The following is a 23014-nucleotide window of genomic DNA, read 5'->3' as shown; positions in this document are numbered from 1 at the left end:
CGTTTAAATGCCACGGCCTACCTGAGCATTGTTTCTGACCATGTCCATCCCTTTATGGCCACCATGTACCCATCCTCTGATGGCTACTTCCAGCAGGATAATGCACCATGTCACAAAGCTCGAATCATTTCAAATTGGTTTCTTGAACATGACAATGAGTTCACTGTACTAAAATGGCCCCCACAGTCACCAGATCTCAACCCAATAGAGCATCTTTGGGATGTGGTGGAACGGGAGCTTCGTGCCCTGGATGTGCATCCCACAAATCTCCATCAACTGCAAGATGCTATCCATCAATATGGGCCAACATTTCTAAAGAATGCTTTCAGCACCTTGTTGAATCAATGCCACGTAGAATTAAGGCAGTTTTGAAGGTGAAAGGGGGTCAAACACTGTATTAGTATGGTGTTCCTAATAATCCTTTAGGTGAGTGTATTTACTATTACAGTAAAGAGAGCTCGCTTGCAAAAACACATTATCCTTAAAATGAGTAAACCAACTCCAATTGATATTCCCTGGAGTGCCCATAAAAATATGATTAAAAAAATGGAGGTATGTGTTCAAAGTAAACATATACATATACATTTTAAATGAAAATACATATTAAAGTTGCTTGTTAGTGTAATTCTCAGTAAAGTCAGTAGAAGGAACAATCGTGACAAATAATGATTAAAACATTTTCTCTATCCAAGGAGGAGGATGAAAAAGAGAGGCTGAGCCAAGTGAAGGAGCAGCACGAGGAGGATGCTGCAGACAACACCGAGCCTTTGGAGGATTTATTCCTCGGGCTGAGCGTCGACGAGGTACTTCCTGTAATGCGATATGTCCCTCAGAGAGAACAGAGCAGCCTATTATTGTCTAACGTCATATTATATTCCCTTTTGAGAAATGTGATCTACAAACTGGCAACACGGCACCTTCACGTTTGTCCTTGTGTATTGTGTTTCTAGCGGTCTTAAAGCGAAGCTCCTGGTGAAAACGGCTTAAAACCAGAGATGCTTTAATATATAATTTTGTGACTTTTAACTGTCTTAATCTTTGTCTACAGTAGCTGGGATTTCATAAAAGACATCTTAAAAGCAGGCAGAATTCCAGTTTTAACATAACATGTCTTATCTGGTACATTTAATGTGACATCATTTTATAATTTATAAGCTTCAGATATCCTGGAATCTTGTTATCTGTAAAACCTTTGTTTACCAGGACTTCTCAGAAAGGTCACACGCATTTTTACTGAAATTCTTTTTACACCCAGACGGCAATCAATAAATCGAATCCTCTGATACAAAAAAAATCTCTGTTTATGTGGTTGTTGAAGGCCTGTAATAAGCACAAAATGACCTTCCAGTGAAAATGTGTTTTGTGGTTTTAGAGGGAGAGTGTGTGATTTATTTGTTTAATTTTTTCCGGTTGGATACTAAAATCTAGCTGTCTCTTGCTAGTTGCTCCACCATTACCTACCCCATCTTTAAGCCGGATTTGAACCCTAAATTGGTCTGGATTGACATTTAGAATTAGGCCAATTGGTTGTCCTTTGATGTGCAGTTCTAATGGGTCCAGATTTATTGACTGTTGGATGATTGGTTGGATTTCTTTCAGACAGAGCTGGCCCACAGTCCAATTTCGCACCTGGTTTCTATCCCAAAGATCTGCTAAACTGAGCTGGCTTTAGTATTGAAATAGTATTTTACAGTTTGTGGCCTCTGTAGTCTGACAGTAACCTCTATGAACAATTTCAGTCTGGTTTCCGTCCCTGCCATAGCACAAAAACAGCTTTGGTAAAAATCACCAATGATCTTCTCCTGGCAGCTGATTCCGGACTACTAACTGTTCTCATCCTCCTTGATCTGAGTGCAGCCTTTGACACTCTTATAACCTCCTCCTAGACAGATTAGTCTCTATTGGTTTCACTGATACACCCTTGGACTAGTCTAAATCATATCTCTCTGGCTGCACTCAGTTCATCCAACTTAAACATTTCAAATTAGCGCTATCCCCTGTCACTACCAGTGTTCCCCAGAGCTAAACTAACTATTCCATAAGTTTAACATCCATTTCCACTGCTATGCAGATGACACACAGCTCTACCTGTCAACCAAACCTACCACGTCTGTCCCACCCACCTCCCTCTCTCATTGCCTAACGGAAATCAAATCCTGGTTCTCCTGCAACTTCCTCAAACTTAACAGTAACAAAACCGAGGTTCTCCTCATTGGCACCACATCCACTTTGACTAAATCTGACGTTTTTTTTCTTACCATTGACATCTCCCCAGTTTCCCCCTCCCCTCAGGTAAAGAGTCTGGGTGTGATCCTCGACAACACACTTTAGTTTCAAGCTCACATTAATAATGTGACTCGGTCTGCATACTTCCATCTACGTAACATTAATCGCCTCAGACTGTCTCTGTCACCCACTGGTACAGCAGTTTTTCCCATACGTTAATTTACTTGTGGCGACCAACACAATATCAACACTGACCGCCACATATTGATTTTAGATTTATTTTACTAGGCCTATTTAAAATCGTATTTGATTGCAGAGCGCATTCGCGCTGCACATCCTTTGACCACCATGGGGTTCAGAGCCTTCAGCCGCTCTGCCCCTCGTCTCTGGATCTCTCTTCCACCAGACATCTGCAACGTTGACTTCCTTTCCATTTTTAAATCCCGCCTGAAAACACATCTTTTTAAACTGGCATATCCCACATGATCACTCTTTCTCAATCTTTGTTTCCAATTGTTTATGTACCCTGATTTTATGCACTGTAATTATAGTTGTTAATTTTATCGATTTATTGCTGTACTGTTTTATTATGTTTTGTGAGGTGACCTTGAGTGTCCAGAAAGGCGCGTATAAATAAAATGTATTATTATTATTATTATTATTAGTGCTGTGATAGAAACCACACAGATCCTTGCTGCGGGACACACAGACATACACATAATGTCTGCATCTTTCAGCGATCTGAAGCCATTTCTTTCTATTGATCCATGTAATGTAAGCACAGAAGTCTTTTTTGCCTGTGCAGAAACGGTGATTTAAGGTGGCCTGTGGAGTTTTACAAACAAAAGTTTACATTCAGTATATCTCAGCAACACTGTGTGTATCCTCAGGGGTCTAACAACAAACATGGTTAACATTTTGAAAGCCGATATTTTTTTTTTCTTTCTTTTCTTTGATTTACAACCATTTTTAATTGTTTGCAGTCGTCTTCTTCTTCTTTGCTTATGTTGGCTCATTGGTGTCCTTGCATATGTGCATGATAGAAACAAAATGGGGATCCACTCATATAACTACTCCAGAGTGCTACTAGTGGTCAAAAACTCCACAGGGTAAATTTAAAACATGTAGTGTTGATTAACACAACAAACAAGATTAATAAAAAAAACTTGTCATGTCTTCCCAGATTGAAAGAACACCCCATTTGTTTATATATTTATCATGTTTTTTTTTCTGAAATTATAGAAACCCCTTATTTACAAATTTCTCAGGACACTTGCTTTGCTCTTTCTCGTTCAGCCCAATGCAAACCTCAGCACCCACGGCTCCATGCACTCCTTAGACACTGATGTGGTGGCAGGGGGCCCCATGGACCCCTACAAGGACAACCTGCGAAGAGTTCAGTCAACAGACAGCCTTGGCTCCTCGCTGTCTGTCCAGCAGGGCCTTGGCGGCCACAACCACAAAGCCAAGTCGGCCAGCCACTTGGACGAGTCGGACTTCGGGCCCTTGGTGGGGGCCGACTGTGGGGTGACAGACAGTAGTTTTGGTGAAACTTGGTCCGTCAGCTCCATGAAGCTGACTGCAAGTCATTTCCTCCTGACTAAAGACCAGGAGAAGGCCATCAAAGCCATGACGCCTGAGCAGGAGGAGACAGCGTCTCTGCTGTCCAGCATCTCCCACGCCCCTGACACCGCCTTCTTACCTCCTGCAGGCTACAGACTGGTCAGCGACAGCGAGTGGAACCTGCTACAGCAAGAGGTGCACCACCAAGACATTTTCAGAAAAGTTTTAATACTTTAAATGCAGTGCTGTGCTTAAATATGGTCTGAGAATTTTGTGGTTATAGCAATAGGTAGGATTGAAGATTTTCCTTGGATTTGATTATGATGATGATGAGAGGTGATTACTTCCTGGAAATATATCCCTTTCCTCTCATTACCAATATTTGATTTTAACATCAGAACTCCTGATGATTGGTGGTATTTATTGGTGTCTTAATTTTCTGAATGTATTCTTTCATATTTATTTGTTAGATTATAGTAATATTTCAAGGATAACAACAAAAAACCTAAACCATCCAGAATCATTTGATTGTTTTTCACAAATGTTTCAGTGTCTGACCGTCTTTAAAGGGCTGATCTGAGGTTATTACAGTGTGCAGTGGCAGGAAAGGAAAATCCATCATGTGCAGCCATTTCTGCATGTTATTTTCATCATTTGAGGACCAGGCACATAATCACCAGGCAAAGGACATTTAGGGGAATCACCTTCTCTGATGGCTCTTTCAGAGGTGTGTCAAGCAGGCTACAGACTATTTTAATGTCGTTCAGAATTTTTCACAGTAAAAGCTCAGTTCAACTCCAAATACAGCATTACAGTCAACAAGCTTTTCACGCTTTTATGTTGTTGGCAAAACCACTAAAGAGGAAGTGATTATGTGAGTAACTGTTGCTGTCCTGACTGAGATCTATTTCCGCTATCAAAGTATTTATTTATTTATATTTTTTGCCGCTATCAAAGCACCATAATCTGACCACGGACCAGATATTATTGCTGGCGGGCAGTTTTGTCGAGGGTCTATAATCACAGAGAGAAGTAAGGAGTTTCCCTTGTCAGTGTTTGTATAAACTTTATTTAATGTGTGGTTTATAATGGACTGTGGTGCAGAAAACAGTGACAGTGTTTCACACACTTGGCTTACATTTTCCATGTACTCTTGGCCATCTGTCAGTGGCCAGGTCACAATAATAATGATTTTACTGAATAATTAAGTAAATATCATTTCTTAATATATCTACCTAAAAAAAAAAAAAAACAACAAAAAAACAAAAAACAAAAAAACAAAAACTAATTTCTTTACTGGCCACGCTCTGCTGTCTCAGAAGAGACACCTTTTTTGCTGTTGTCAGTCACCGTAGCTGTCCTAAGCTCTTTGAAAGGGTAGGGGGCAGTGGTAGACTGGAAAGTTGGTTGCAATTCACAACCTCACCACTAGATCTTACACACTGAACCTTTAAGTTAAAATTGCTACAGGTGGAAAGTTTACAAGATTACTGAAATAACAGCAATTTAAGGTCTGACTGTGACAGCTACATGGGAGTTATCATGAGGTTTGGAAGAAGGCTGCCAGCACATACTGGGGATGTCAATTCCCTGGATTCAGTCCTAGGACTAGGAGAAGAAGAACATTACATTTCAATAACAATCCTAATTTATTGTCAAAATAGCACATTAGAAAACAAAGTTGCTGTTAATGGACAGCTGTTTTAAAAGTGTCGAGACCAAAATATTCCAATATGTTAGGCAATACATTATCAAGAAGTTATCTTGAAGTGTTTTAGGGTTTTCTTGTTGGTCTGTCACCAGGTTAAAAATGCTGGCAGGAAGCTCGGCCGGCGTTGTGATATGTGCTCCAACTACGAGAAGCAGCTGCAGGCCATCCAAGGACAAGAGGCTGAGACACGAGATCAGGTTTGTGTCTTTGCTGTCACTTTAGTACCTTTTTACTACAAAAACGTTTAACATCAAACGGTGGATTGTTTTCAGAAGCATGGTATTGTGTTTGAAATAATCTGTCCATAACACTGTCTTCTAGGTGAAGAAGCTACAGGTGATGCTCCGTCAGGCCAATGATCAGCTGGAGAGGACGATGACAGAGAAACAGAATTTGGAAGATTCTTTCAAATTAGGCAACGAGGAAACCGCTGCTAAGGTTTGGTCACAATAAATTAATAACTTTGAAGCAATGAAAACAATGATAATGATGATTATGTTGACTGCATTCCCTTCAGATATCTGGTATACTTCTTGGCAGTGTTGACTTAAAGACTTAAAGGTACAATGTGTAAGACTAGGACGGAATTTTAGTTTAAATCATTCAAAACGTGAACTAACATTATTAAGTAACAGTTCTGATATCAATGTCTTATGTACTGTGTTTTAGAGATATCTACTAAAGTTAGCATGCTAAGGAGCTAGCTCCGGCCCATCCAGTATTGTAATACCAGTTGTGCGTTGAGAGGTGGTAGGTCGATAGCATGTCGTCCAGCCGTGTTCACTGGGAGGCTGCCTGTCTGGCTCTGGTTCTGGTGCCCATTCCAGACTCAGTCAGCGTAGAACCGCTAATTTAGCTGCACTGCTAACCAAGCTAACTAACTAACGGCAGTTAGCTGCAGTTATGACCTGATATACGATATGCTGCCCCCTGTTTTTTTGTTTTTTGGAGTATGACTTCGTACAGGTGGAGAGTAGTCTCAGTTCTTACTGTGCATTCAGATCAAACGCGAATTTAATCCACACAATGCTTTATTGCTGGACATCCCTGGAGTGTTCACACACAACGTGAATAAACACAACTTGCCTACAGCTGTATGAACCCAAAGTAAACATTTTGCTGTGATTAAATAGCAATAAACGGATCAAACTGATGCTGAAATTACTACAACATGATACAGTTTTGTTAAACATGAATTCATGCTTTGTCAGGTCTGTCTGCAAGACAGCTGGACAACAACTTCTAAAATGTTTGTTTTCTGAATGAAGTTTGGATCGATGAGCGAGGGCTATGCTATGCTAACTTGGTCACAGTAAAGTACAACGATAGTGGGAATAAAGTTACATACACATGTTTTCTGAACTCACCAGGTAGTTCAACCTCCTCGCTTTGTTTTCTGCCGGCAATGTCCAGTTTTGTCCGTTTTTTATATAAATATTAAGAAGTGCCAAACGACTCTAACAACACTGGAACTGGATGTGCATGGAAGCTAGCTGCTGAGAAGCTCGAGTGAAGATAAATCAACGTTGTAATCCCAAAAACTAAAGTAAAAAGCTAATTTAATAAAAGCAGTTTACTCCGAGCTCCTCCCTTGAGCCAACGGCGTAGTTGTCAGAGCATAATCCAGTCCGACCACGGGTGTATATTTGTCCAAAAGCTGGAGCGCTGCTCCCTGCTCACCGCCCCTAACGCTCTCTTCGCTTTTGTCTGAAAGCACCATTACACGCTGTACCTTTTTAAGCCTGTACTTTTTATTAAATAATGTTCATATAATAATAGCTGTGTTATACTCCCCATGAACTCTGTAGACTGTTCAGACTCTGAAGTTCCCACAATGCTTTAGGGGATGTTAACAAGAAGTATAATGCTATTGCCATGCATTCAGTCAGTTAGGCTGTGGGCTTGTACCCGAGCCCCAATTTTATTTATTTATTTTTTTACCTATCTTGGTTTACATTTTGGCAAATTGGTGCCATGCTAAATTAGCTATTAGCAGTTCCTGTTTGCAGTGTACCCATGGATGAAACTCTCACTGGATTACTTTGCTACTGAAGAAAGCTTCCTTGATTCTTAGGGAAGTTCTGACAGTAAAATTTGTGGTTTTATGGACATTTATTTGAGGTAGACATCGCAGATGATGATATTCTGGGGAAGTGAAAGTCACAGTGAATGTAAGCCGACCAAATCCACAGGCCAAACTTCAATAACTAACTTCCCGCTGTTTTTAGAACGTCAGCATGCACCCTTACACATTATACACTTCACTTTGTTTTCTCCTTCCCCACAACTCTCCCATGCCTCCCTACGGGGTCCTCTTAGTTTGATAACCTCTGAGAAAGAGAACTAACTCATATTTTTGTATTTGATCAAATCAATGTTTAAGTATTAATGTTGTTATAGTCCCTCACATCTAAGTAGTTAAGAGAGTCTAAGAGTGTCTTGGCCATGAGACCTGGCCCTGCTTGGCTGATGTTAATGTCTTTGTCTCTTACATCTGAATAATTGTTTTCAGGCTATTTGTCAAGGTCTAGTGACTTGGTGGAAAGTAGAGAATGTCTATTATGTCTACTATAGTTCAGACCTTTAAATAATGTTTTCAAAGTAATCAAGGTGTTGACTTCCTGTTTGAGTGTTAAAGATTATAGGCACTATCTATGTAAAGGTGCTTTACCTAAAGTGCGGCTCTGCACCAGCAATTTACAGTCTGTGCTGGTTTGCTGTTTCGATCACTTAGTACAGCAGAATGACAAGAGGCAGAGTAAGAGGAAGGGTAACTTGGTTATTGAGCAGTGCAAGTTCGGTGTCAAGATTCACTGTACCTGCCATCATGTGCCCACTTGGAACAGCTCAACAGTGCTTTGCACACGGTACATCCGCTGCAGTTTGTGGAAATGTATCTTCAAAAGTCACTTTCAGTTCACACAAACCCTCTTATGTATGTTCATAATTTATCTGTTCACTGTCATGTCCATTCTTTAACCAGTTAATACATCTAAATGCACAGTAAGAATGCAGTTTTATTTATTGGATGGCTGCAACTAATGATTGTTTTCAGTATTGATCAATCTGCTGATTATTTTCTGTTATTTATTGTTTGTTTGTTGTCAAAAAATGTCAGAAAATAATCAAGTCCCAGAGCTCAAGTTGACATATTCCAATATCTTATTTTGTTTATCCAGCAAATATATTCAGGTTACAAAAATCATGTTTGACATTTTTTGCTTGAAATAATGACCAGAAAAGATTAATCAGTTATCACATTTATTGCTGATTAATCTTCTGTAAATCAACTAACTGCTTAAGCTGTAAATCTATGCTGGTTATGCAGTATGAATTTTCTCCCTTCCTTTCATCTGTTTACTTCCCTTTACCGCCATCTGAAAGCTGCAGGTGTGTGTTGCCTCTGCTGTCTCTGATTTCACTGATTAAATCATGAGCAACTAGCCACAAAAACGCATAGTTCCAGACATTTAGTGTAGAAAAAGTCATCAGGAGTGACAGAGACCTGTGTCTCTGAAGTGTTTCTCCCGCTGTTAGTATGTTTTGAACTTATTAATGGTATCTGTAATGATTGATCAAGGCTCCCAGTGTCACTACGAGCTTTTTGATTTCACTTCAGGGAGATTCCAATTAAAAAATAAGTCCCTTCACAATTTGAAAGCCTGTCTCTTCTATACGTCCACTTGCATCAGCCCTCTCTCCAGCAGGTTTCCAGAGCAACATCAGCATGACTCATCCTCTTTCCAACAGGTCTGACAAAACTAGTGCCTGAAGCATCATATTTTGTATTCAGTAGAGCTGTGGGCGAAAATATGATCAGGATCATAGATGTGTTTCTTTAATTTCATACTGCAGTGACCTGAAACAACAATTTGATATAGAATTGTGTGTGTGTGTGTGTGTGTGTGTGTGTGTGTGTGTATATATATATATATAAAAATTTGTAGTTCTTCTTGTCCTGTAAGAGAATAAGAGTATGTAACTGTACTTTCCTCCCAGCAAAAGCTTTTTGAGACACGACCAAACAGTCATCATAAACATCATAATGAGGAGAGAGCTGCTTTCAAAATGGGATGAGAGGAGTTAATAGTCCCTTACAAACCACTACCACTCCTACTAATAATGTGTGATAATGGATTCTTCCATTTCCCATACTGAATGCAACACGGGTCTCCACAGCAAAACAAATCACCAAAGTCTCTCTATACTCTGCTATACTCTCTACACACTTGAGTGCACACACCTTTTTAAATAATGAAAATAGAGTCAAGTGACTCTATGTGACTATGAAGGTGTTTTCTAAAACTTACACACTGTGACAGCATATGGACGGAAGTAAAGGAAATGGCAGCTCTTACTAAATATTTAAAATGTCCTTACGTCTGCTCACAGCTACATTATATTGTGTTAAACCAAACCAATTATTAAATGTATACCACTTGTAAAAAGCTAAATAGGTGCAGTTAAAGAATTATTTTTTATCATCATCAATCATCATTTGAACGCATGGCTGATTTCGTAAGATTCAGCCATGCAGCTGAGAACATTACACATTGACCACAGACTTTTTTTTAAAGTGTGAGAACCCCTTTTGTCAGCTCACAAACCCCAGTTTCATTTTAGACTGATGTCACAGCTGTGGCACTGGTCACAACTGGTAGAAACACGGTCTTGTAAGGTGTGGCATCTGATGCCGTTTGAAACCTCAATGGTCAGCTTTCCGTGCAATTTCTGCTTTGTAGTAATCAGCTGGTAGTTTGTACTTTTATGCAAGTGCTCTCAAATTCAGAATTTTCTCGAACAAAGTGAAAACAAGAGAGATTAACTTGACTGTTTTTTATTACCTCTTCTAACATTCAAACAAACCATCACTAAGGTGTGTAAGATGACCACAGTGCACGCACGAGCATGAATACATTTTATTTTATTGTATGTGTAATGTATATTCAGCATTTCTAACTATAAACCAAACACATTTTGAAGGCTGTTTCTTGTCTTAGCGATATTTTTGCCTGTGTTGTAGGTGTCCGCCCTCCTGCAAAGAGTCCAGGAGTCAGAAACGCTGCTCAGCACACTACAACAGGCCTTCAGTGAAGCTAAGAGGAACACACAGGAACAGATGGTGAGGATTTTTGACCGTTAGCCCTGTGCCACTACTTCTTGCCAGCTGTGTTTGGATCTGTAGTTCCTTCAAATGTCAGAGTCTGCTAATGCTGGGTACTAACAGGAACCAATAAAAATATAATAAGATCAGAACATCAGATTAGACAAACTTATGATGAAGTGTTATAAAATCAAGATTTAGTTGGTTTTTTTGGTTGTTTTTTTAAAAATGTGTAACAAAGTGTAAAGTAAAACAATTTAGCTGTAGGTGACATCTTTGGATGTCTTATTCTGTCTCACAAACAGTCCCATTCCCAAAAATGTTACATTTTAAAATTATATAAACACATATGTTAGAAACATACCCTAACACATAACAGTTATGTAGATTTTTTTCTATTATTTTTCTGTGTCAGTCCACTAAAAGATTAATCTAACACTAAAAGTGTTTTATGTCTAGTTTAAACCTAATAGTTATTTTTTGGGAGCAAGATGGAACAATTGTATAACATCACAGTTCCTCCCTACCACAAACATTTGCTGACACAACTCTTTGCTACAGGATTTTTTATTTATTAAAAAGTTAAATATGTCTGAATGTTGCTCACCTACCAAAAGAGAAATTTACAAATTTGTATACTGAACATCAATGCAGAAATTTTCATATGCATTGCTAAGCAATGTAAGTGCACTTACTTTTTCTAGCAGATCATTGTGAGGAAAAACAAACAGGAAGAAGTATGAGACATTCTCAGTAATGAATGTGCAGCTGCAAACTGTCATACCACACACTTCAGTGTGCCATTTAGGCCTTTGCATACAAACCTGTCTGCCAGAGCAATCAGAAATTCCTTTCGCTGCTTGTGGCTTTGATCTAAAAGGATATGTGCCTTAATACTGTCATTAGTTTAGTCATAATGTTGAGAAATAATAGCTCTGCAGGGAGAATCGGGTTGCTCTAAAAGTAGACACTAGCCAGTGAGTCACACTTTACCATGTGGTGCTGGGTCCATATTACAGACTAACAGACACATGATGAGATGGAGTGATTTATTTTGTTTGTCTGTTTTAGGTGGTGCTGGTGAAGTCCAGGGAGCAGGTGGCAGATGAACTAAGCCGACTGCAGAGAGACAATGAGAGCCTGCAGGGAAAACACAGGCTGCATGTAGAACTACAGCAACAAGAGGACTTCCAAATGCCCAATACTGTGCAAGTATGTGAAGCCCAAATCACATCTTTCAAACTCAACATTAGCATCTGTCACAGGGCTGGTTATGAAACGGCAAAGCTTTCTTTGAGCCAACCAAAATGTGTCTATAGCACAGATATCTAAAACTGTACAGAGAGCTAGGACTGAATGTTTTCTCAAATGCGTGGTCTGGATTTTTATATTCTTTGATCCAGTAGTTCCAGATTTACCAAGTTTTACTAGTTTTAGATTAAATTTCCAACGTTCACTAGAACTAGTTTTTTTTTTTTTTTTTTTTTAAATTACCCATCCCTTATCATTAGAGTAGATGAGTAGACACATATTCATATTATATATATATACACATACATACATACACAGTGTGTTAGCCCCGAAAACTCAGCTGTATTATAACTTAACTCTCCTTATGTTTTTTAAGCTGGGTCTCCGACATTGACAGCTGTGTTCATAAGGGAGAGGGAGAGAGAGCGAGAGAGAGGGACGAGTGAGAGGATGTGCTGTGCGAATACGCGCTGCAACTCTGCAATCAAATACGATTTTAAATAGGCCTAGAAAAAAAATCGAAAATCAATATGTGGCGGTCAGCATTGATATTGTGGGTGGGCCACCACAAATAAATGAATATATGGGAAAGACTGCTTAGTTACAGAAATTGCACTTAACGGAAGTAAAAGTACAGAAGTATTATAAGCAGAATTTACCTAAAGTACTTATTATGCAAATTTAATGAATGGATCATTATTAGTGACAATTATTGTGAAAGTCGCATGTCCTTATTGTGGCTGGTCAAAGTTCAAGTATGTACATTGAAAGCACTGTTTTCTGTAATTGTTTTGTCCATACTAGCCACTGACAGATCCGTTCTTAAAGTAATTTCAATAGACGTGATGGGGGACAAAATCCACAGCTCTTTTTGTGTTATTTTGTATACTTTATATGCTGTCTGGTAGTTAAATCTATATCAATGCATCATATCTTTTATACTGAAATTAAGTGGATTTTTGTAGATAAAATCTCAACATGCAAAGTAACTAAAGTTGCGAAATAAATGTAGTGGAGTAAAAATTACAGTATTTCCCTTCACATTTTTGAAATGTAATGTGTTTTGAAAAGTGGCATATATGATACTCAAGTAAAGTACAAATACCTAAAAATTTTAGTGAAGTACAGGACTTGACTGAATGTACTTAGTGACATTCCACCGCTTTTCAACAAATAAACATGTTAATAGAAGTGGCAAAATTATCTTAAAGCCTAGTTCACAATTTTTAGCCTGATTTGCCGGTTGGAGAGCTCGGCGACTCTCGGGTTGTGATCAGGGGCAGGGCTGGATTGGTAATCTGGCATACCGGGCAAATGCCCGTCTGGTGGAACATAAATTATGTATGTAAAAATGGGCCAACGATTGGCCCATAAAGCGTGGACAGCGGCCCATTGGGTAATTATCCATACTGACACTAGGCCAGCCCTATCACATCTCTTACTAGCCCCCACCCCCTCTGCTCTCTGTTTGTTGCGTTACGCCCTTCCCCCCAAAAAATCTTCAGACGGCTGCTGCCAAATGTGCGAAAACAACTGATATGTTTGCTACTGGGGCTGCATTAGCTTAAACATCAGCTGCAGTACCCTGCGTAGTGCAGGCACATGCACTTGAAGGAGTAAAGGAGAGCCGTGGCCACTGCCAGGCAGAGGAGGAGCGAGTGACAAAGTGACAGGGCTGAGTGAGAAAGTGAGCAGGAGGAGAGTGGAGGTGAAGTGGTAAGCACGGAGTAGCTCAACCTGTAGGGAGGGACCAGGGAGGGAGGGTCATTTACACTAGGGACGCTGGGGACATGCAGGCTACCCACCACTATTTGAAAGCATTTGTTAAAAATGTTCTGAAAAATAGCTTGCACCAAGAAATGTTAATTAACAAAAAATGCTATGAAAAAGGTTTATAAGCCTGCAATGCAGTGTAAATATAGAAGAAAACTCTGTGTTGTCCAAATAAAGGAACTTAAGCTACTGATTATTGTATTATATATTTATATTCTGAATTATCACCTGCCACCTGAATTTTGTGCTTCCCTGGTGCAGAAACTGTCTCCAGAAAATGTTCCCAGAATGTAGGATATTAAGTGTTTAATGCTCAAAATCTTCCGGGGGACGACCCCCTATCCCCCTATCAACTATTTCATCAGTCGTCACAGGATAGTGTATTGGTGAGGGGTGTCCAACCAATTTTGGTGGGCTGCCTGGGCCAAAATTGCCAGGGCTGATTTTTTTTTTTTTGTCCCAGTCCAGCCCTGATCGGGGGTAAATCAGCGATCGATAAGCGGTCGCCAGTCGTTATGTGTGAACTACTCAACGACACATCAAAACGGCTCCACCTCCCGCTCTCTCCATAGCTCAGACAATCCCTGCTACCTGCGTGTGCTAATCCATTCTTTCACCCATATTTTTGTCTTTATAATTGATATCTTTATAATAACAAACAACAGCTTCATGTGTAGGTTGGAGTCATTTCCCGTTTCACAATTCACGTGGGTTGAGGAGGATGATTCTGGGACGTTGCTCCATTTGTTGTGAACAATCTGCTGCTCTTGGTAGGCAGAATCTGCACTCAAAACTGTTACAGCATGAGCAGTGGTGTCCCCGTGCATGCCACATAGGAGTGGGGAAACCAAATTAGAGACAAATAATCCCTGCTGTGTAGCCTTCAGAAGCTAATTGCTTCAGTGGTAGCGCCTTTGTGACTCCATTATCTAATTTTCCGCGATCAGTGGCACCACTAATCTTTTTGAGCCTTCTGACTAGGTAGGGAAAAAACATCTTTGAGTGGAGGAGAGCACCACAACTGTGTGCACACTCATCTCCTCCCACACTGTCGTAGCCTCTTGCTGAATTTTGCTCTGGCAGAGTGGGCTCGTGCTTTAGTGGAGGTGGAGTAGCACTGATGATTCGCTGACAGTTTCATCTTGTTGGTGGTTAAACAAGCTGCTCACATAACATTTAAATCTATATTTACTGTGTCAAAATACCAAAAATGTAAAAAATACAAGGGAGAATCAAAGTAGTATCCCATTTTTTTATTTATTTATGTCCACTACTACATTTGTGTGAAAAATCCTTCCTAGTTTCGTAGTTACTGCTCGTTAGTTTCAATTAACCCACCCATGTCTGGTCATTTATAATAAAGATATTGGCGTTACATTTTGCAATTTGATATGTAATGTGTAATTTTTGCACAATGTAATTTAACTGTTATTCATGTCCCCACTTTACAATCTGTGCACAATGGTTACACCTGGCAGTTATATAGAGGCCAAGTCCCTCCCCTTCCGGTGGACCACCATGGGACCTTATTTTGGAAAAGAAATTGTACGGCAGTCAATGGCAAGGGACAACAAATATATTGATCCCGTTTCAATTGTGCCCTGAATTACACATATGATGTTTGTCAATTTAAAATATAAATTTGAAAGTCAAGAAAGTATCAGTTTGTTGTAAAACAGTTGAGGTATAAGACTATACATAATTACAAAAACCACAAACCCAAAATTCACGTATGTGACGTTGTTACTGTTTCTCTCAATGACTGAAGCTAACGTTATTGAAGCTAATGTCAAAAAACTTAGATGGGAGGTTGATGTGATGAAAGGACCAATAGTCGTTGGATTAAACGCATCAGGTGAGATAGTTCTGCATGGAACATAGCTAAGTTACCTAGCTAGTGGCAACCAAGCAATGAACGTTAGCTAGCATTACTTCGTTAATATGTTGCGGACATATATTGTGCGAGACGAGAGATGTAGTTCATTGAACGGGTTTCACACACAACTAAATGTAACTTTACTGTTTTATGACAAACTGCAAAAACAAATTATATTTTAAATTGACCAACATCATATGTGTAATACAGTGCTCAATTCTATGGCATAAGTAAGTCTCTTGCCCTTGACTACCATACATATTTTTTTTTGAAATATGGTTCTATAGTGATGTAATGGACTTAGGCTCTGTATAGGTGTCACTATTTATTCCTATTTTTTTCTGAAAGGAGAACATTTCTGTCTGGAATACTTTGAAATCTCCCTGTTGGGTATGAATACAGTAATTTTTGGATTATTCAACAGCTCTGCACATATTTCAGAGAAAGCAAGACAACTTAAATTGCTTAAGTTTCTAATACTGTGCTAAATGGTGTTTGCTATATAAATTGCAATGGCCCTAACAGCAGATAAATTCATCATTAAATCAAAAAGAAATTCTCTCCGCAGAAAATCCTCTGAAAATGTTGCTTTCGGAAACAATCTATAGGCAGCGCATTACTGCGGGGAAGTTATTTACGAAACCACAATAGCAAGTAAGAAAATGGAATTCAGAGACCATGACATATGGTTTCTATGGGATTTTGGACTTTCATTAAAGTCAAGCTCAAAATGTCTAAAGAGAAGCATGTCTTAAGATAAAAAAAATTACAATTAGACAGAGGGAGTTAGAGGAAAAAGGCAGGAATGAAATAAACACACAGCTTGGTGTTTGTTTTTGACCTAAGGCGTGTATCATGTATGTACTTGTGTGTGGTGCAACCCATTTAATTAATTAATTAATTAATTAAACAGCCCTGTGGATGGGTGGTTTGAGTTGCAGATCCCTGAGTTTGTAGGTTTATAAGATGCCAAAAGACTGCAAAGCGGTTTTGAGATAGGATTTTACAACTTGTGTTGACAGGCTGGCCTCATTCAAATGATTGAGAGGACGGTGTGTTTTTTTTTTTTTTTTTTTTTACGTAAGAGTCTGGTCTGAAATTAGTATCAACCAAGTAAACTGGTAATAATTTTTGTAAGTTGTCAAAGCAGACATATTATATGGTGTAATGGTGAATACTTTGCATATGTTATAAAATATCTTTAGTTTAGATGTTTTCACCATATAGATACAGTGGCGTCATCAGCATACAACATCATATTTTCCAGTTACATTATCACCAGACTTTTAAAGGAAGAAAGTCTGCAAAGTCTTGCTGCATTATCTTAACCAAATTGTTGTACTGTATAATGACGATGATTCCTAACATTTGACGCCTCTAATGCGGTTTAATTTTTCTTCAGGAGCTGCATGGCCTGGTGTTGGGGCTACGTGAGGACCTGGTGGCGTTACGGACGTCTGCTGATCACATGGAGGAGAAGCTAAAAGCGGAAATTCTGTTTCTGAAGGAGCAGATCCAGGCGGAGCAGTGTCTAAAGGAAAACCTGGAGGACACTCTGCAGCTGGAGATCGAGGGCTGTAAGGAGGAGATAGGTGAGACTCCGATGGTCAACGCACTAATCAAACATTTTCAGTAAAACTCAGCAAACAACATTTTTAGAACCCTTTAACTTCTGTGGGGATGTTTCCAGCATACAAGTTTTTCATTTGCTGGGCATTTTTTTTACATTCTCTTTTGTTTCTGCTTTTGTTTTTTCTCCATTGATCATTCAGACATCTTGGAAGGTATGGCAAACGCTTTGAATGACCCCACATTAACTGCTTGTATGTGTGTGTTAATGGTGTAGCTGTCGGACTATTAACTGTAGCAAAGTGTGCAGCATAGAGCCCTTTCCCTTACATGTTTTGAACTGTCTTGGAATGGCTAAAATGTGCATTAACAGATATTTCTGATTGTTTTCCTGCCCCACAGTTTGGTCATAACGTGTTACAGTGGTAAATTCAGATGTTATGTCAAAGTAACACTGTTGATTGAATATGAGTGTGTGCACTCACAGCCTTAACCTTACACCTGTGTAGTGGTTTACTGAAAGAACTATACTCACTAAGCTAGCTTATTGATCACCTCATCCAGTGTATGATGAGAGATTTGGTGTCCAAATTGTTTTAAGTTAACAGTCCTGTCTGGTGTAGCATTAACAGAACGTTAAAACTAAGGCTGCAGCTAACAGTTATTGTAATTATTGATAAAACATAGCATTACGTTTTTCAGTTTATTGTCAGCAAATTAATAAGTCAGCGTATGAAATGTGAGAGCCCAAGGTGATGTCGTCCAGGGAATCTTGAAAAGCCTAATGAAGCTTTGAATTGAAATCCTGGTATTAAAAAATCTTGCATTGAATTTGTGGGCAGCTGTTCTATACTTATGATATAAAATATATAAACTAAAAGTGGGATTGTTTTGACAGTGTATTGTGCTGCAGGAGGCTGTCCTAGACTCAAAATCGACAAATGGTGATTTTTTTTTTAGCATAGACTTTCTAATTGGTTAATCTATCAATTCAATCAATTTAATGCCACTAATCTGGGTTCAATTTAATTGAATACTTTGTTAGGAATTATTGTGGTATACTGCTGGGAAGTGCTGAAAGAAATGTGATATAATAATAAATCATTTTAGGCCATATTGTTTCTACTGGTTTCCAATCAGTCAAAAACTGAAAGATATTTAATGATAATATTATTTAAAAGAAATATAAAATACAGAAAATCAGAAAATGTTCACATTTCAGAAGGAGTTACCAATGTTTATGTAATATGTATTTCTTATAAACAATTTTACCAATTAATTTTTTTCGATTAGTCAACTAGTAGTTCCACCTAGGGCAGTGTGAAAAAATCATTGAGATGCGGACGTGGACGATTCTGCATCGATTCATAAATGTCAAAAATGTATTTTCTAAATGTTAATTGATGACGGAACAAAAAAAGTGGAACTCAGAAGTGCAGCAACCGGATAGTCTGTAGCATGTGCATAACAACGGAAAGAAAACAGTGTTCCCTCTGTCTTCGGTGCATGGCCGCTGATGAACGAATGAATGAGCAATACTGCTAAATTTCACACAATCATTAATAACAATGCGCAACTAATGATTTTTACTCGCACTGTAACAATCAACAGAGTCTCGTCTTTGTGTTGGATGGATTTTAGTTCAACGCTGACTTGAAGGCTCAGCCTATTAACTTTCAGGGTTTGTGTAGATCTCTTACTTCACACAAGCCAAAACACACAGAGAGAATCTTCCAGCAAAGGTGCAGCTTTATTGAATTATTCATGAATTGCCAAATTATTTTCAAGAGACCACGTAATATAGAGAGAATATCTTGGCTTTGAGATTCAGATTCAGATGTACTGTAAGATCTAATGATGTCTCCTTTCCACAGCATCTTTCTCCAGTCTGAAGACAGAGCTGGAGCGAATAAAAGCGGAGAAGGAACAGGTACTTTACTATATAATATTGTGCAGTATTGCATCTTGTTAGGAAACAAAGAGACTCTTAACAGAGCTTTCTCTAATGTACATGCCACTGATTTTGTCAAAACACCTCATGTGGTCAGTGAACATGTTTTTACTCCTGATTTTCAAAGCTGCACTAAATACATGCAACATCTTGTGTGAAAGGGGTTGCATGTATTCACAGAAAATGTTCACCGACTCTGCAATTCCCCTCAGCTCAAAAAGTATTTTAGCTTATTTTAGCTTTTTTTTATTTTGGTTTTATGGCCCACAGCTTCACTGTTTTAGTTCATGTCATTCATCAGGGTTGTTTCCAGATGTAGCAGAAACTCAGTAAACTACATGCTACCTGCCCAGATTCAAAGTCACTCCCTCTTTCACTCATTCACTATTACCTACATAATGGATGCTATACTAAGCATGAAATTGAGATTTCATACCCTTGTCAATCATCATTTTTGAGAGCATTACATAGAACATACATTTCACACGTCAAACATTTAAACCTAGTGTAGGGTTTGTTATATTTGTTGAAATTCTCTTTACACCTGACAATCAATAAATAATCAATAAATCAAATGTTCTGACACTAAAATCTGATATGTGGCTGTTGCAGGACTGTAATAATTATTAAATAATTTGATTTAGTATGAATGAAATGTTTGGCTGGCCTACCTACCTACCTACCTGCGCGTACTCTACCCGTGCACTCATTTTTGGGGAGTGGCATTGGAGGGAGGATTTTTTTCAGTTGGAAGCAGTCTCTTGCTAAACACAACTCCAAATGAATGCTAATGATGCTGCGTGCCTGCTGGATGTGTTAAGCGGCAACTGTTTTAACACGTACAAAATAACAAATGTATAAGTTCACTGATTAAGTGACATGACATGTTTTCAGCTTGTTCTGCTGCCTCCAGGTGGCCAAAAAATTGAAATACCATATTGAAAACCTGCTGCAGTCTTAAAAAAAAAATATATATATATATAGGCTGTAAAAAAAATGCCTGATCCTGCATATAGGTTCATCCCAAATTACAACACTGCCCTGTGAAATGTATTGTGTGCAGTACTTCTTTGTATTATTGATATATACTGTATAACCTTTCATCATTTCATCTGTTGTTTATGTAGTTGCAGAGCAGTCTAACTGAGAAGACTGAGACGCTGGAGAGCATACAGGGCCTGAGGATCAGCCTGGAGCAGCAGCTCAAAGAGCTCATCACTGCAAAGGTCAGTTGTCTGGCACATTTACCCGTAGACACAATAAACTCTACCCAAAATGTTGCTGTGTTGATGTGACCAATAATATCAGAGGGTAGCAAATACTGTTATATATACTTAGCCAAAATATAAATATCTAATCACTTTATCATCAAATTATAGAAAATGCTTCAATGAATGTAGTAATTAGGTGCAATATATAATATTTCCTTATAAAAGATAGAAAGAGGTAGTGTGTTAGATGAAGTTGAGCATGATGTTCTTTCCATGCAAGAGAAAGCCTATATGTAAACGTTTTACAGCACTTTAGAAGCCATTTGTAAATTACTGTGATGACACTAAAGTGTTCACTCGACCAGTAATGCACAGTCTGCATCATTTTAAATTATTCAGTAAATGTGTTTCACTTAAATATTTATTTCAGTTCTTCAGTAACATAGATGATTTTTCATTGGAGCCTATTGGCTCCGTTTAGCCAGCTTGAATTTATCCATCCATGTGCGTGTCCATGTGTTTGTGTTTTTACCGCAGAGTGCACTAGAGAGTCAGGTCCTTGACGAGAGAGACAAAGCACAGCGGCTGCAAACAGAACTGGACGTCAGCGAGCAGGTTCAGAAGGATTTTGTCAAACTTTCTCAGACCCTTCAGGTAAGGAGGATTTTCCAATTTATGGACTTTGATATTCTTTTTATTTTCAACAAATCCCACAAAAAGACCAAAGCGAGCAATGACTTGATCATTAGCATTTTGTCTACACAGTCTGTGTAGCCTGATATATCTTCTTCCTCTGTGCCAGAGCTTGATTGTTGTTGTTGTTGTTCAAAGACCATTAAAAACACATCAATGCGCCACACTGCTGCACTGGAAACATTCCTTCATTACCATTAACACAATCACTGTAGTTTATTTTGACTCAATCCCACATACATCATCCTACTGCTGTAAAACTAGAGCACCAAATGTGGATTGATCTACAGCTTGAAATAGTCCCCAACAAAATCTACTCCTGTTTGTTTGCCAAAAAAAAATGTTTTTAAAGATTTACGTCTTCGGTAGGAACAAATAGGTATTGATAGACTAATTCATGGTTGGCTTTGACTTGACTTTTTGTTTAAAAAAAAAGAATATTGTCAGCCTTATCCTTCAGCGTGCATCTGTAGAAGGTTATGCTGTTTATAACTTTAACTTTGTTGGAGCTTTAATTCAACAAGTACTTTACACTGAATTAAAGCTTTTAGCGTAACACAATAGCTTCAATGGTTTAAGTAAACAGTTAAGCTCCATTTAAGCGTGAAATGTGAAACACAGTGTTAAACGAACAAAAGTAAACTGTTTTGTTGTTTCATGTAGCATTGAAGAGCTGCATCTAATGATTAATTTCACTTTTGAAATGAAGAATGTCACAGAGATTGTTTAGTCTATAAAATGTAAAATCGAATGGGGGGAAAAATGGTCCAGCCCAATGTGACATCTTCAGAAAGCAGAAATACTCACTTTGGAGAAGCTGGAACCAGACAATGAAGAAAACTACCAAACGAAAATGATTTAATAGATTATCAAAATAGTTAGACCCATAAAAAAAATTTTGGCTTTTAAAAATACATTTCTTTAACCGCGAGGGCGCTGTTGTCATCTTTGGTTGGAATTAAATGATATTCATGTCCTCTGTTGATGACACATCATCTGACAGCCTCGCCACACAAGTGTTACTGAACTGGAATAAAAAATATATTAAAGGAAGGAGGATTGTCACCTAGTGTTTGAACTGTCGGCCTGTGTAGGTTTTCCCCGCACCACATCCACATATAATTTATTACGACATGATGTCACTTGAGTCAGTGCCTGCTGAAAGTATGTTGACAATGGATAAAAATCTGAGGGTGTAGAGAAAGAAGTGGGTTTTCAGGACCACTGTAGCCCGCTCCTCATCTCTACCTGAGGCTAGAGGCTCGTTAAGTGTGTGTGGCCCCGCATCGCTGGTTAGTCATGTAGGGTGAACACCACAACGAATGGCATAACACACCTGGGGCCTGTGGGTAATGTAGGCGCCAAGGTATGACAATAAAAGTGTGGAACAAAAAAAGATGATAGGTCTGCTTCTGTCCATCAGGAGATATGACATAAAAGAATCAGAGGTTCTTCAGCCAGATATCAACTACAACAAAAAAGAAAATTAATTATCAGGCTTTGCAAATTAATGGTAGTCTAATAAAAAATGTTGAAATGATATGCACATTGTGGTATTATTAATACTTCATTGATGGAGATCCTATATTTTATGTTGAATAAATATTATACTTGCATATTTACTACAAAGAGCAGTGTCCTTTACTGGCTCAGATTTTATTTTTGTTCAATTCTAGTGTATTCTTTGGTGAGTATTATACGGTGGCCCAAAGAGCTCAACGCACTGAATCTTAAGAAAAGACTTTCAATGAGACAAAAACGCAAGAAATGAAGAAAACATCGTCAATTTCACAACACATTTTGAAAATGCTACCAAGTGAGAAAACACAAGCAAAACTGACACTGCAAAGCACACAGTTACTGAATCAAGAAATTTTATGAAGCCACAAACCACAGCAACAAATAACATGTACCAGGTGTCTCCTAACATGTCCATCCCCTTTTACTGTCCCCCAGAAACTGTTGTTTTCCATTGTGTTCTGCGTGACTTGCAGCATTTCTGTACTTGTTGTGTTTTATCACTTTGCAGCGTTTTTTTTCCTTCTAAATGCTGCGCATGTATTGTCAAATTGGTGACGATATTTTG

The 23014-nt window shown here is 38.6% G+C and overlaps 1 protein-coding gene across 3 annotated transcripts in view; it reads left to right on the top strand.

Moving 5' to 3' along the window:
- The window catches only part of rabep1 (rabaptin, RAB GTPase binding effector protein 1), a 39266-nt gene that overhangs the window by 11407 nt on the left and 4845 nt on the right, over positions 1 to 23014 (top strand). The window contains exons 8-18 of one of the 3 annotated variants that reach the window (XM_046039490.1): positions 693 to 803; positions 3523 to 3984; positions 5593 to 5697; positions 5822 to 5938; positions 10524 to 10622; positions 11676 to 11816; positions 16907 to 17096; positions 17277 to 17288; positions 18948 to 19003; positions 20152 to 20250; positions 20773 to 20889. In XM_046039490.1, the coding sequence (XP_045895446.1) occupies positions 693 to 803; positions 3523 to 3984; positions 5593 to 5697; positions 5822 to 5938; positions 10524 to 10622; positions 11676 to 11816; positions 16907 to 17096; positions 17277 to 17288; positions 18948 to 19003; positions 20152 to 20250; positions 20773 to 20889 (1509 nt within the window). The remainder of the gene's footprint in view (positions 1 to 692; positions 804 to 3522; positions 3985 to 5592; positions 5698 to 5821; positions 5939 to 10523; positions 10623 to 11675; positions 11817 to 16906; positions 17097 to 17276; positions 17289 to 18947; positions 19004 to 20151; positions 20251 to 20772; positions 20890 to 23014) is intronic. The other 2 variants (XM_046039492.1, XM_046039491.1) reach the window with 2 other exon arrangements.

This window comes from Micropterus dolomieu, linkage group LG23 (assembly GCF_021292245.1).
Source record: "Micropterus dolomieu isolate WLL.071019.BEF.003 ecotype Adirondacks linkage group LG23, ASM2129224v1, whole genome shotgun sequence".
In the NCBI taxonomy this organism is placed as follows: Eukaryota; Metazoa; Chordata; class Actinopteri; order Centrarchiformes; family Centrarchidae; genus Micropterus; species Micropterus dolomieu.
The sequence above is the reverse complement of the archived record's forward strand: the minus strand, read 5'-3'. Positions and strand labels throughout refer to the sequence as shown.